This window comes from Triturus cristatus, chromosome 9 (genome assembly GCF_964204655.1).
Source record: "Triturus cristatus chromosome 9, aTriCri1.1, whole genome shotgun sequence".
Classification (NCBI taxonomy): domain Eukaryota; kingdom Metazoa; phylum Chordata; class Amphibia; order Caudata; family Salamandridae; genus Triturus; species Triturus cristatus.
The window spans coordinates 1107889409-1107903548 of NC_140592.1; the positions used below are offsets into that span (position 1 = coordinate 1107889409).

Genomic DNA, 14140 nt, shown 5'->3' on the forward strand with positions numbered 1-14140 from the left:
CAAATTCACTGAAAAAACCATAGGTTTCACACATGTTATAGTTAGCTGGACATTTTACTGATAAAAAACCAATGAAATTCCCCCGTTATAGTTACTGCAGGCAACTATAACTCACGCGACCGCAATCTTCTGCTGATGACATATGTGTCTTTATGAAAAAAAAATATTTGTAATATATGTAAAGCTAAAATTTAATGGAAGAAGACATGGGCAAATAAGTGTCTAAATACAGTATTAGCATCAGCAGAGGATTGCGGTCGCGTGAGTTATAGTTGCCTGCAGTAACTATAACGGGGGAATTTCATTGGTTTTTTATCAGTAAAATGTCCAGCTAACTATAACATGTGTGAAACCTATGGTTTTTTCAGTGAATATATATATATATATCTGTCATAAAATAAATATATTCTTTTTTTTATGACAGAGGGCGTTGGAGAGGGGCAGCTGTTTCCATTCCTACACTCCATTGAAGTAATTGCCAAAAGGTATTTTAAAAACACTGGCAGTTGGGGAATTCTGGAGAAAAAGGATGGATAGGAACCCTCTCTCTCTCCCTCTCCCTCTCCCTCTCCCTCTCTCTCTCTCTCTCTCCCTCTCTCTCGCCCTCTCCCTCTCTCTCTCTCCCTCTCTCCCTCTCTCCCCCTCTATCTCTATCTCTCTATCTCTCTCTATATATATATATATATATATATATATATATATATATATACGCCCTTTGTCATAAAATAAATATATTCTTTTTTTTATGGCAGAGGGCGTTGGAGAGGGGCATTGGGAATAAATCATCATTCTGCTCCCGTGCATTTTCTGTGAGAGCCTATGACACAATCCCACTGTCCCCTCTCGTCCTTCCCTCACACTGCCTATCTCCTGTCTATACTGCCTGCTCACACATACTAAGCACAGTTTCTTTCCCATGCCTTATCGGGGTTTCTGTCCCTCAAACCCCTGCTCTCCTCCTCTTCTTAGGGGTCTTCTTTGTACACAGGTCCTCCCTCTTAATGCATCTGTAGCCTTCTCTCCCCCCTTTCTCTCTTTCTCACACACTCCTGCTCTTCAGTCTGGAGTTCATTCATCACTTCCTGCACAAACTATCTATCCATGTCTATCTTCCTTTCTGTCTATTCTGTGCAGCTCCCACCCCTATCTATGCACCATGCCACATAATTCCAGTACACAAATACCCTCCACACCTCTCAACTCCCCCCACACAATTCCTCAACTATAAATTCCAATACAACTCCCATAATTCAACTTCACACCACATAAATTCACTACACACCAAACCAAAACACATAGATGAAAGACATTGTCATTTACACAGCCAATAACTCTTACTCTCCCAAATGCGAGACCTATTGCATTGCAAATGCTTGTTTTATTTATGTTGAAAACAATATTTTTTTAAAGAACGGAAACGCAGACAGAGAAGCGGATGTTTAGTTTAAACATCAGTGCAAGTCGTGGGATATTAAAATGAGTAATTGCCATAGTTAAGAGGACAGTTTAACCTTCTTGAAAGAGCATTGCAAACATGTGGTAATGGGTCTGTTTTATTTGTTAGGACTGGCTGTTTGTCACTGAAGAAAATGTTGATCACTTCCTGGACAACGTTGTTAACCCTCTTCCTCCGGGGCGCTCTGTGTCTGAAACACAGCCAGTGATTGAGGTTGTGGAGGTCACTGATCGCTGCAGTCGCTTCAGATTAAAGGTAAGTGCTTTTGTCAACATCACAGCCGCGCTTTCCATTGTAAATGTTAGACCTCACCTCCAGTCAGTGCTGTGTTGCTCTACAGCCAGGTCTGCTATAGGAAAAGCAAATACACGAAACGTACAACTGAACTGGGGCTGCTGGAAAGGAATCGGATGCCTCATTTTTGTAGTGTCTTTTGGAAGATCACAAGATCATTATCCTACAAGACAAAACTGCTGTAATTGATGCCGGGTAGATGAAGGACTAAGACCCCTGATCCTCCAACCAAACGCTCTTTCCATAGCTCCCTGCTGGGATCACCCCTCACCAGAGTCTCGAATCAAACATTGGATTGGAGGCTTCCAAGGTCAATCTCCACTTCTTCAAACAACCACGCATCCATCTGTAACCCTTGAGGTGAGAGACCCTACGCTGGTAATCCATCTGCATCTCTTCCTTCCCCTGTATGTCTTCTCCTCTGATTAAGTCCCTAGGAATACATGAACACCGTAGGAATAGATACCCACACCCCACCCCCCACACATCACATTACCTACACTTAGGCCAGAGACCGCTCCGCCCACCCTGATTTTCCTACCATCACATGATTTCTCTCTTCCAGATCCCCCAGTGATATCTTCTGGCAGCTAAATCCCCAATCGAAGACATCCTCTGCCCATGAAAACTTACAGCCACTGGAGGCCAAGGATTTGGCCTGCGCTATGATGCATAAAACAATAAAGTTTTCATGTTAATAGGGACTTTTTTAAATTTACAATTCTACCTCAAAATTAAACATCTGAAATCTATTACAGTATCTGACGAGCATTGAAAAAAATCGTCTTTGTTGAGTTATAGAACTGGGCACTTATTATTGAGATTTCCTTTACATTTCTATCATCTCACCAAAGTGCGTGCAGGCAGGTCTGATAAAGAAAATAGGAAGTATGCGATAGCTTCCAATGGCACAAACGCTATTAGCTGTGTTGATTATTGTGACTTTATAAACTCATATGCAGTCCTTTGTACCTCTGGCGTTGCCACAAAGCATTACTCATCAATCACCCATGAGGGTCTGGAGGCACTGGAGCGGTTTGCTGCTGCATGGAGGTTGATCAGGAAGGAGAAATCAGTAAAATCGAGGCATTGGACTCAAACACAAAGCTGAACATCAGATTAGTGCAATATCTGACTATTTTTAAAATCCTAATATGAGATTAAGTTTGGTTATACGAGGTGCCCGGAGGGTGGAGGGTGGTAAAGTGACCGAATAACTGTTTTACCGGGGCCATTGATACGTATGGGACGGGCTGCTAGAGGAATAAGTCATAACCTTTCCCTATCCCATCAAACCCCATAGACATTTGCTTAATGCATAGCCACTCTTGGCACGCCCCCCCAATTTGCATACTGTTTTTTTAATGATATTATTTTTGGCACATTGGCACTTTATTTGTCAATCGACAACCTGCTATATTATTTGTATGACTATTTAATTTTCCTATACTCTCGATTCCAACTTGTACATTGACATTTTATCTGCGTCTCACTGTATGTATAGGCATTTAACATGCATGCTCCTTAAGTAAGATATGAAAAAGTTGGTCTATGATCGATAAATTCTTTTAGATTGTAGACAGGTGAGGTGGACTACTTGATTTCTGAACCATCCCAAAATGAGCATATTGGTGCATACTCTGATTTGGAATTATGATTATGTGGGGATGCAAATAATCAGATTGTTTATCAATTAAGATATGAAACGGTTTGCTTCTGATGGTTGAAATGTTTTTAACCAATTTAGGTAAATATTTTACATTGTGAGGGTTTTGTAATACTTATGGTTTTAATTGACTAATAAACTACTTATTCATTCATTCATTCATTCAGTAAAAACTAGGCAAACAGCAGGAGAAAGCATGCAGAAAAACGCGGGGAAAGGAAGCAGAAAGCAGTAAAACAAGGCAAAAAGCAGGAGAAAGCACTCAGTTACCAGGGGAAAGGAAGAGAAAGCAGTAAAATGAGGCAAAAGCAGGACAGAGCGATTCAGCAGCACGAGAGAGCAGGGCCTGAGGCCTGCTCAATGAGAGCTGCGCCGCGGCCTCCATTAAGAAGATCGTGGGAGGAGGAAGGGGCGCTGAGAGGCGATGGGAAAACGGGCGGCAAGCTGGAACGACAATAGGAAAAACAAGCATTGGCATAGCCAATAGGTTTCGCCTTTGGGACCTTATAAGTGTTTAGCCATGCACCAGTTGATGTTGTTGCAGGAAGGATATTGTGCTGCATAACTAAATACTTATAAGGCCCCAAAGGCGAGACCTATTGGCTATGCCAATGCTTGTTTCTTTTATGGCAATTTTATATAGCGCCGAACTCGACCAGAAGGTATTCGAGCGCTTTACATGAGCACCAGTTACATTACACAAGGACACGTTCCTTTTTGGTAAGCACCGGGAAATTAAGTGATTAGTCCAGAATCACAAGATGTTGACCCCACGCACAGCCACACTCTGCCTACGTACATACCTGGTGAGGATGGGGACCCCCGGCTCCTGCCTCTCCCTACATCATCTTGTTTATCTCGCCTGCTCTTGCCAAGGGTGAAGAAGACCCCCTCGGGCTCGTACCTGATGAGGATGGACACACCACGTCCTCGCAGTTGATGTGCACCCGGCTCCATGTCTCGCGGATAAGGTGCTTCTCCACCTCGGTGATGTCCTCGTCCCGCTCCCACCTCTCCGTCCTGGACCTTCTCCATGCAGGAAGCGACAAGGGGTGGCGGGGAGCGCAGAGAGCCGTGCGCCCTGCAGGCTGCGGGGGTGCCGGGAAGGGTCAGCGCGGGCTGAGGAGGGCAGGAGCAGGCGTGGTGTGGGGGTGCCCCAGAGATGGAGGCTCCAGAGAATGGGGGGCTTGTCAAGAGGTAGGGACTGCTCTGGGTGCGGGGAGCTCTATGATGTGTGTGGGGGGGGTGCTGTTGGAGATGGGGGTGATTTGTCCTTCACATAAGGGGGCTGCTTTAGAAACAGGGGGTGCCCTGGACCGCGAGGTGCTCCGATTGGGGACTGTGCGGAAGGTGCGAGTGCTGGATGTGCTGCAAGGGGGCTGGCAGTGGGGCTCCGTCCGTCGGTCTCTCTGAGAGAGGGATACTTCCCTTCGGGTTTGCTCTTTCTGTTTATGGGCGGAGAGGCAGGCAGGGGTGGTGGGCAGACTGCTTCTCGTGGCAGTGTGGGTGATGTGGGGAAGTGCGGGGGTGCTCTTGCATGGGTTCTGTGTATGGGGTGGCTGTCGAAGTAGAGATGTTGTGTGAACTTCACTGTGGTACTCTGGGTTGGTATCTTCTGAGGGGAAGGGGTTCTAAAGATGGGACCGCATTCCTGGGAGTTACCCGGTGTTTGACAACGTTTGGGTCCTGGTGGGCACCTAGAAATATATGGGGGAGGCTGATTTCTCTCAGTGGCTTCTCTCGGGATGGGTGACTCCTGGGGGTATTCTAACAGGAGGTGGGGGCTAGGAATAGGGTCTAGTTTTGGGCTTGTCTATCCGAGTGCTGCGCAAGAAATGAGAGTCCCTCTAGAGGCGGGCTGCTGTGGAGAGGGGCGCTGCTCTGGGTGGTGGGCGAATGCCTGGCGGCTCTCCAGTCAGCAGATTTGCCCTCACCCAGAACTCCCCACCCAAAGCACACTGCCGTCGGCTGGCACCCCGGAAACTTTAAGGGCTGCCTGAGCTCCGGCTGTGGCGCGTGGTGCTTTTCCACCCCGCCTTCATCACCCCTCCGTGTTAGGGCACCCTGTGCTCTCCAGAGGGGCGGGGAGCGGGAAAGGGCTTGGGTTGCGCAACTCCCTCGCCCCACATTTCGAAAACCACCCGTGAGTGGGACTGTTCACAAACTTGGATAAAGAGGAAATAAAACAGCCCCGGTTCATGTAAAGTATTGTAATTGCTTTATATAAAGCGCTTCACACCCCTCACGAGGCGCTGAAGTGCATGAGGGGAGGCGTGGCAGGCTTAATTTTGAGGGAGTGAGGCTTGGTTCGAAGAGTGTAGGTGGAAGAAATCTTATGGTGTTTGCGTGGCCAGAGCGCCCTTATGGGGTTTTAGGTCGCAGCGCTTATGAGCGTAATGGTGCCAAGAGAAGCGAGAGCTAGAATGCAAGCGCTGTATAGCAATTGATTGTTGTGCATTAGTAGAGGTCTTCAGAGGCACAGCTTGCAGCTGCGCTGGACAAAGGCACTTAACACTGAATAAAACCCAGGAGCAAAAGGCGAGTCCCTGCGGACTAAACAAGTTTGACGAGAGGCAGCAGGGAAGGGGAGAGAGGAGGGGGCCTGTGCCTGTTTTCCTTGCGGGAGCGAGCAGGAACCATATGTTAATTAAAACCAGATGGTTTGAAAGCTCACTCCCGCAAGGGAATCGCCAAACGTGCACACGTTGCCATTCAAAGCAATGTAACGCGTGCACGTTTTTGGGACACAAACAATCGATTGCTAAAGGTCTTTTTCCTATGCAGCACATGTGCGCTGCGTAGCTGAGACCTTACAAGGGAAAACAGTGAAAAATTATTAAAAAAAGCAGGACAAAGCACTCCGAAAAACAGGGGAAAGGAAGGATAAGCAGTAAAAAAAAGAGGGAAAAAGCAGGAGAAAGCACTCCGAGAAACGAGGGAAGGAGAAAGAAGTAAAAACGAGTCAAAAAGAGAAAGCACTCAGAACAAGCATTGGTAAATGCATTAGGTTCTGCCTATGTGATTAATATGATTCTTTTTGTTGTAATTTTGTGGGTAGTTGTGCAATACAGTTACTGAAACTGTTAGCATTATGGCTTTTTGATTGAGAAAGGCAGTATATTGTGCTGTTCTCAAGGCAAGCCTCAAACTCTAAGCTGGGCTCTGTATGCACAAGATCACGCATTGTGTCAACTTCATTATGAGATTTTTTATTGTTGGCAGCGCACATGAAACTTCTTTTGGTGCTAATCCTTTAACCTACGACAACCATAAGGCCTTGATTTAGAGATTACAGCAAGTGCAGACGGTGGTAATCTGAAGTTACTCATGGTTTAAGATTATCACATACAACACAAAGGCCCCTTTTTATGATGTGCACTGTTGAGTCACGCATTGCCAAGAAATCAACATCTGCCACCCTCGGAGAAAGCAGCTGCATCATTCTTTTAAAATTGAACAACTGCACTGCTCAGTGCACTGCACACTAGCAAATGTGTACGTCCTTTACTTGTGCAAATAGATTCTAGTCCATTGCCTGAAAAGTTATACACATGGATTTGTCTTTTTGTGCACCAGTGTTCTGTTGTGGGGCACAAAGGTTTTTATAAAATCTTGCACTTGGCACTTTCCTTATTTGCCCGGCCGAACCCACATGTGCAGTGAAGGTAGTGCACCTACCACTCCCGCTCTGCTTGTCACCACCCTGGCACGCCCCCAAGCCGCGGCTCCGAGAGAAAAATAAAACAATAATAAAAGAGTTTATTATCATTTTATTGTTATTTTTAGTTCTCCCATAGCGTTGCACTGCAACGCGCTGCTCGCTTTGCGAGGCATGCAGTATACACTATAGCTGGGCGAAGCTCCGCCCACTTTCCGTTGGTAATTTTCATTGGCTTCCATCAAAAATTCAGCTATCTGATTGGTTTTTAGCTTCTTAGTCCTGCCTCCTGACGGCCATGTTGTCATTATTATTATTCCGAGGCTATCAGCCCCTTTACTGTAAAATACGTTTTGATCCTCTGCCTCTCCCCGTTCCCTACCGCAGTCCGTAATTTTTTTTACCACAACCACCCCCCACCCCCTCCTATTCGTGCCTTCTTTAATATCCGCACTACCATTTAAAATGCAATAGGGCTCGCGTAAATACGAGTTCTGTTGCATTTTCAGTGCTTGTTTGCCGTGTCATTGGTGGGTGAATTCGCACTCTTTGTCTCGCATGTGCGCGATGCCTTACATCGCACGCATGCGCGACAAAACTGACGTTTTCTCAATTCAGGGCTCACGGTGTTCATTCTTCTCCGCCTCTCCTTACAGCAAACATGCACACCACAGACCAGCCTGCTCCCCTCGAAGTAAGCACAGCGCCAAACCCGCGGCTTCTCAGACGGCTTTCAGGTGCGCTTTACCAAGGGCAAGCAGAAGCCTCAGCCTTCCTTCTTTCGCAGAAATACAATTCACATAAACAGCATTTCATTCACATTTTGCCCAGTTTTATCGGCCTCCACCGAAGAAAGCCGTTTGAGAAGCCGCAGAGCTGTAGAGACCGCACAAGCCGCAATGCACGACGAGGTGAAGTGTGGCGGGTTCCACTCTCTCCTCCTCACCCGCAAATCACCCGCCTCAATTATCCTGTTAAATCTGCGCTGCACCCCAAAGACGGGACAACAAGAACTGCTGGCTGGGCGTATTGTCGATTTACATCTTGGAGGCAGATCGGCACGCAGTAAGTTATCGTGCTCGGGCCAACACTGCCATGTCCCTGTTTGACATACTGCACTCATTTTTAATGCTAGTTAATTTTAAGAAAAGCAGTTCAGACTGGATGAGGAATCGCTGGCAACACGTCGAGCGGGAAGAGACGAGGGACTGCAAATCCCAGCGCTGTATTGCTTCACACTCCCAAAACAAGGGGCTCTTCTGGGGACACAGACTCTTACCGCGTAGTGTGAAACACAACCCCTCTGCTGCCGGTTCTAGTACTGCAGTGATCTGATGAGTATGGATAATGCCGCAGATTCGGGTCACATGGCGAAGGCCAAATCCGCCATGTGTGCTAAATTCAAGCAACAGTTCTTACCTCCAAAAAGATTGCAAGCAGCGGAAAACAAGACAGCCTTTGGCTTTGTCAATGCTTGTTTTGATTTGTTGTCGTTTTTACAATAACTTACCGTTAGAAAGGGCAGAATACTGTCTCCCACAGTGAAGTTAAACAATTTCTGAAGTGGACTGCATTTTGCTGTATGCTTTAGTTGGTGGAAGAAAAACATGAATGACACAATGACAGACCAGTGGATGAAGAAGGCTGGATGAAAGCCCCTACAAGTATATTATACATATGATTTTTGTAAAATCGAAAGGCCTTGGCTAAAGCCAGACCTAAAAATGTGGTTCTTATGAGAAGCCTTCTTGTGACGCCAGTCCTGTGCAGCGGGTTATAGAAACGCGGACAGGTATTGTTTCTTACCCATAACTCAATAAACACAATCACAGACTTTTCAACTTGGAAACTTACCCGTCTCACCTCCCCCAGTAGTGAAACACGTGGCTGAATGATCTCTTAGACAGATTTGACCGCCCTGCACCAGGTGTGTACCTGTTGCAGGCTCCGTGTATTAGTGCCACAGGCCTGTCATGCCCCGCCCAGTGTTTTGTACCCTCCAACACTTAGTGTCTGTGCCCTTCTTCCGGCTATGGCTCCTCTGTGGCTGGTCCCATTAATGTTTTTTTTTTTTAGTTGAATTTGTAGGGCGCAACAGCTACCCAAAAAGGGTTTCCCGACGGCTGCGAACAGAATGGTGAAAAGCAGAAAGAAAGATTACTGGCTAAATAGCCATGTCTTTATAGATCTACGGAAGCAAATATAGTTGGTTTCTTTGCGGATGACAGAAGGGAGAGCATTCCAGAGGGTGGGGCCAAGATAAGAAAAGGACCTGCCACCCATCCTGGCAAGTTTGAAGCGGGGAACCGTAAATTTCTCAAGAGTTGAAGAACGGAGATGACGCGTGGGGATGTAAGGGCTAACAAGAGCATGCAGGTAGGGTGGGGCTGAACCCCACTTTATCTTGAACATAAAGCTCAAAGCTTTGAACTTTATGCGGTTCTCCACTCTAAGCCAGTGAAGATCGTGGAGGTAGCCAGAGATGTGTGAAGTTCTGGGAATTCTGCAAAGATGTCTAACTGCAGAGTTCTGAACTAACTGCAGTTTACGGGTTACGGCCTTGTTGGCACCTAACAGCAGCGCATTACCGTAGTCCAATCTTGAGGTTATAAGGGCATGGACCACAGTTTTTTGCGTAGCAATGGGTAACATCCAAATGATTTTTCGCAGCCATCTCAAGATGGTAAAACATGTGGCCGCGACCCTAACGGCTTGTTGGTGCCAAGACAGAGAGTCATCAATGTAGACGCCCAAATTCCGAACATGGTTAGAAGGTTGCGGGAGGGCACCCATCTCGATAGGCCAATGAAGTGGACCCCAGAGGTCTTTATCCTTTCCCAGGATTAAGACCTCGGTTTTATCACCATTAAATTTAAGATGGTGATGGTTCATCCACGAGGCGATACTCCTAAGGCCTAGTTGTAAGCCAGATGTTGAGTTAGGGTCAGTGGAAGAGAGAGAAAAGATGATCTGAGAGTCGTCTGCATAAGAAAAAAGAGTCAGCCCAGCTTGTTCAGCAATGAATGTTTCTACTCCGATAATGTCTGTGTTCCAGAATCCCACTTTTAAGTGCCCTGTGGGAGGTGTGTGCATAACCTTTCGTGTCACTATCTACTGTTTGTGCTTTGCTGCAGCCTCCTGGAGGTGTGCGTGACAGGTGGCCTTATTCCTGGCACTTGTGTACCTGAAGGGCAACTTATATGTATACTGTCAGTGCATCACTGTGTGTTTCCTCCTAGGGTTGACAACTCGTTTTTTTTAAAAAATACACTACAGCGCCCTGTCTGCCGGCTGTGAGCTACGTCACTGTGTGCCCATTGCCTAGCCTGTCTGTGGGGCTGTAGTCCGCGAGTCAGCTGACTGTGTTAGCAATATTCAAGTTAAATTGGGGCAAAGAACACCCTCTTGCCTGGATTCACTCGTGCAGCTTCGGCACTTTGTCTAGTTTTCATTTTGATTACACCTCCTTTATGGAATGCACTACCTGCAGCAGCTACTAATAACTACCTTGCGTGTCGTGTGTTTAGCATTGTGAAACTGTACATCCTATGGTTTGTAACTCAAAAAAAGAAAACCTCAAACTTCCCTCCCAGAAGTGACTGGTTCCCCACATCCTTATTATGTTATTGTTCATCGCTTTGGTGCCCTCATCTTATTTCCCTGGCACGAAAAAGTCGACGGCACATCACCCTTTCTGTTCATATTAATGTTGACGTCACTTCCTCAAATTCCCCCTCATTATTTAAAGTCAAATCTTTCAATTGAGTCAAATAAACAACGCAACTGCAAAATTCCTTAATCATACCCCACATGGTGCTGTATAACTGCTAAAAGGACACACGTCACATGTGACCGCATCACCCAGCGCTGAGTGTCAGACAGCAGCACACTGCATTTTGGGACATGCAGTTTTTCTTTTCACACTGTTTGTGTAATGGCAGACATGAAGAAACAATTGCCACAGGTGTACATAAGGCCCACAACAAAATACTCTACCCCCAGGATTGATTCATTTATAAGTATTTATTTGAAGTTTTATATAGAGGGTATTAGACTTTGGGGTGTCAGACCACTCTAAAATAATAACACTAGGCATGTTTCAACAATAGCTGTATAAAGTAAAAAAAACTGTTACCAGCTAGAATACAAGGTGGTAGCAATGGCAATATTGCTATGTAAAGATAATCACTCCTCCACAAATAAACAAAATAAAAGTAAAAAACACTGTATTTTCAAAGCCAACAGCTCTAACTTTCAAAAATGCGAGACCGATTGCATTGCAAATGCTTGTCTTTTGGCTGCTGATAGGTGGGGCGACGCTCCTCCACCATATCGGAGGAGCGCTGCTAGGGAAAGAAAGGAGAAAGCAGTAAAAACGAGGTAAAAAGCATGAAAAAGCGCTCCGAGAAACGGGGTAAAGGAAGACGAAAGCGGTTCAACGAGGCAAAAGCAGGAGAGGGCAATGCTGCAGGCAGCACGGGAGAGCCGAGCCTGGGGCCTGCTCCTTCGGGACTGTGCCTTTAAGTTTGTGAAGTCAGGAGGTTCAACCGAGTTGTTCATGTTGCTCTTTGGCCTGCCAGCCTTCTGTCTCCCTCTGGTGTTGCACAACATTGATTCGGTTCTCAGCTATTTAAACAATGTTTTGCTGGAAAAAAAGAACAGGCAGTCACTGCTGCCCGAACCTTCATCGTACGACCACGGTCAACGCACGACCTCATCTAGGTCAATGGGACTTGTGCAACGGGGGAGATATTTTCAGAAAATGGCATTGTGCTCTGCGTGAATTGTGCCATGTTGCATCGGAGCCCAAATATTTGTGCATGAATGTGCACTCTTAGACAGAAAACCTAGCTGTGAAGCCAGGGAGCACTGTACAAAAGAAGAGAGGGGGGGGGGGGGCAAAGATAGGACTCCTCAACAGGATTGCTTATGACACATGCATGCGCATGTACTTCCATAGACATGCACACACCTATGGGTTTGCATGAAGACATGTCTATATAGAATATGCCTGCTTAAAGACACGTGTGCGTTTACATGAAGACCTGTATATATCGAATATGTGCCTGCTTGAAGACACGTACATGTGTACATGCTTCTATAGACACGTACACACACGTGTGCGTTTGCATGGAGACATCTAGATTTGGTATATATATATATCTGCTAGAAGACATGCATGCATATGTGCTTGATTAGACACATTCACACACATTTGTTTGCCTGGAGACATCTAAAAGACAATCGGGCAAATGTGCTTGCATAGACACATGAGCACATGTATGCTTTTGCATGGGGGCATGTATATAAAGAATATATGCACACTTGAAGGCACATATGTGCTTGCATAGACACATGCACACTTGTGTTTGCATGAAGACATGTATATATAGAATATTTGACCGCTTGACACATACATACGTATGTGCTTGCATAGAGACATGCACACGTGTGCCTTTGCATGGAGACATATAGATATGGTACATATATCTGCTTGAAGACGCATACATGCATATGTGCTTGCTTAAATACATATATAGTAGTTTAGATGCACATTGAAGAAAACTGTTTTGTTATTGAAGTAATTTGGAAACCATGGTTTAGTTGAACGACATACTTATAATTAAGGAAAGGATTACATTGTGGTGTTGCGCAATAATCCAGAGACAGCCATGAGCACGATGTGGGGAGGAAGGAAAGCATGTTGTTTGGCAGGTTTTTAAAAACCACAGAAACAGATGCTACAGGCTCAGCCCTGACAAACAGTGCATTGGAAGAAGGGTAATGAAAACGAGAAGCGCTTGGAATGTAAAATAGTTACCAGGAGGAGCAAGGAATGGCTTCAGCCCTCTTCGCAACTGTGCACGCTCCAGGAGGTTTTTCATATAACTCTTAAAAGCTCTTCCTTTAGGTGGGAAGTTATCCACTTGGTTTGGGAAACATACTTTTCCTTCTTTTTATTACTGATTTTCAATATGGTAAATCAGGATTTGTATGTAGCTGTTAGAAGCTCTGCAAATATCACAATAAGTAGGTGTGTGCGAAATTTATGTAATTTGATTTCGTGTAATTATGTGACACCTAGGGGGAATTATGCGAAATTACGTGAAATTCACATTTGTCCCCTAGTGCTGTATTTTAGCGCATAAGTTATCCATTTGTCAATTTTTTAATCAAGGATGCATTTTGCACACACAAAAAATCACGAGAAAAGAAATTGCCACAAAATCAGCGGCCTCATTCTGGTTGTTTGCGCTGCACTAGCACTCATGTGCTATCATTTTGCAGTGAATAGCAGCGTGATTACACGATGTGGTGTAATCACAGGAATTTCTTGTGGAAAGCTTGCTAATAAATTCCTGAAATTATGGTGGCCTCATTTAAATTTTGCCAGGCCTTATAATGAGCATGACAAAAAGGTGAATGTAATGATCAAATATACGTCACCTGGTGAAGAAGAAAATTTGTAAACAACAGTAATTAGGGTTATCTTGACTCTTTAGAATTATTGTTGAGGGCTCATCCTTGAACTGAAGCGGATGAATCTCCCTTTAAACTTAGAATGGGCGAATGTCCATGCAGGATGGCCGCTTGCCCACTGGCGTAACGAAACTTGAAGGGGCCTCCCTGCAAGGCACATTGGGGGGGCCCTTCGGGCTCAATCAGGAGCTCTGCAGCCAGAGTGCTGTACTGAGGGGGCCCCCTGGAGCTTGGGGCACCCTCCCGCACCGCAGGGGCCTGTGTTACGCCCCTGCGCTGGCCTAGGACAGGTTGTGTTCTTAGTGACTGATGTGCTGTCCTTACATAAGCTCAGCCATTGTGGCTGACGAGCCAGTGGTGCGGTGTGGTCAGGTCACGTGAGCTTCCAGGCACCTGTGACACTAGAAGGCAGCCTGTGTGGCAAACTCTGAGATGACCTATTGTACATCGCTGGATTCGGAGTCCACGCCCGATGGCCTTGATGAGGTGTCCAGCTGCACTGATAATGGGACATTTCTTTGCTGCCCTCCAATGCCTGTCTTGAAGTCGAAGATTGTCTTGCTCCAGCCCTGTACCCTTGCCAGGA

At 45.8% G+C, this 14140-nt stretch overlaps 1 protein-coding gene across 2 annotated transcripts in view; it reads left to right on the forward strand.

Moving 5' to 3' along the window:
- The window catches only part of DNAAF2 (dynein axonemal assembly factor 2), a 265590-nt gene that overhangs the window by 138063 nt on the left and 113387 nt on the right, over positions 1–14140 (forward strand). For both annotated transcript variants that reach the window (XM_085627014.1, XM_085627015.1), the window contains exon 2: positions 1565–1711. In XM_085627014.1, coding sequence (XP_085483140.1) covers positions 1565–1711 — 147 coding nt within the window. The remainder of the gene's footprint in view (positions 1–1564; positions 1712–14140) is intronic.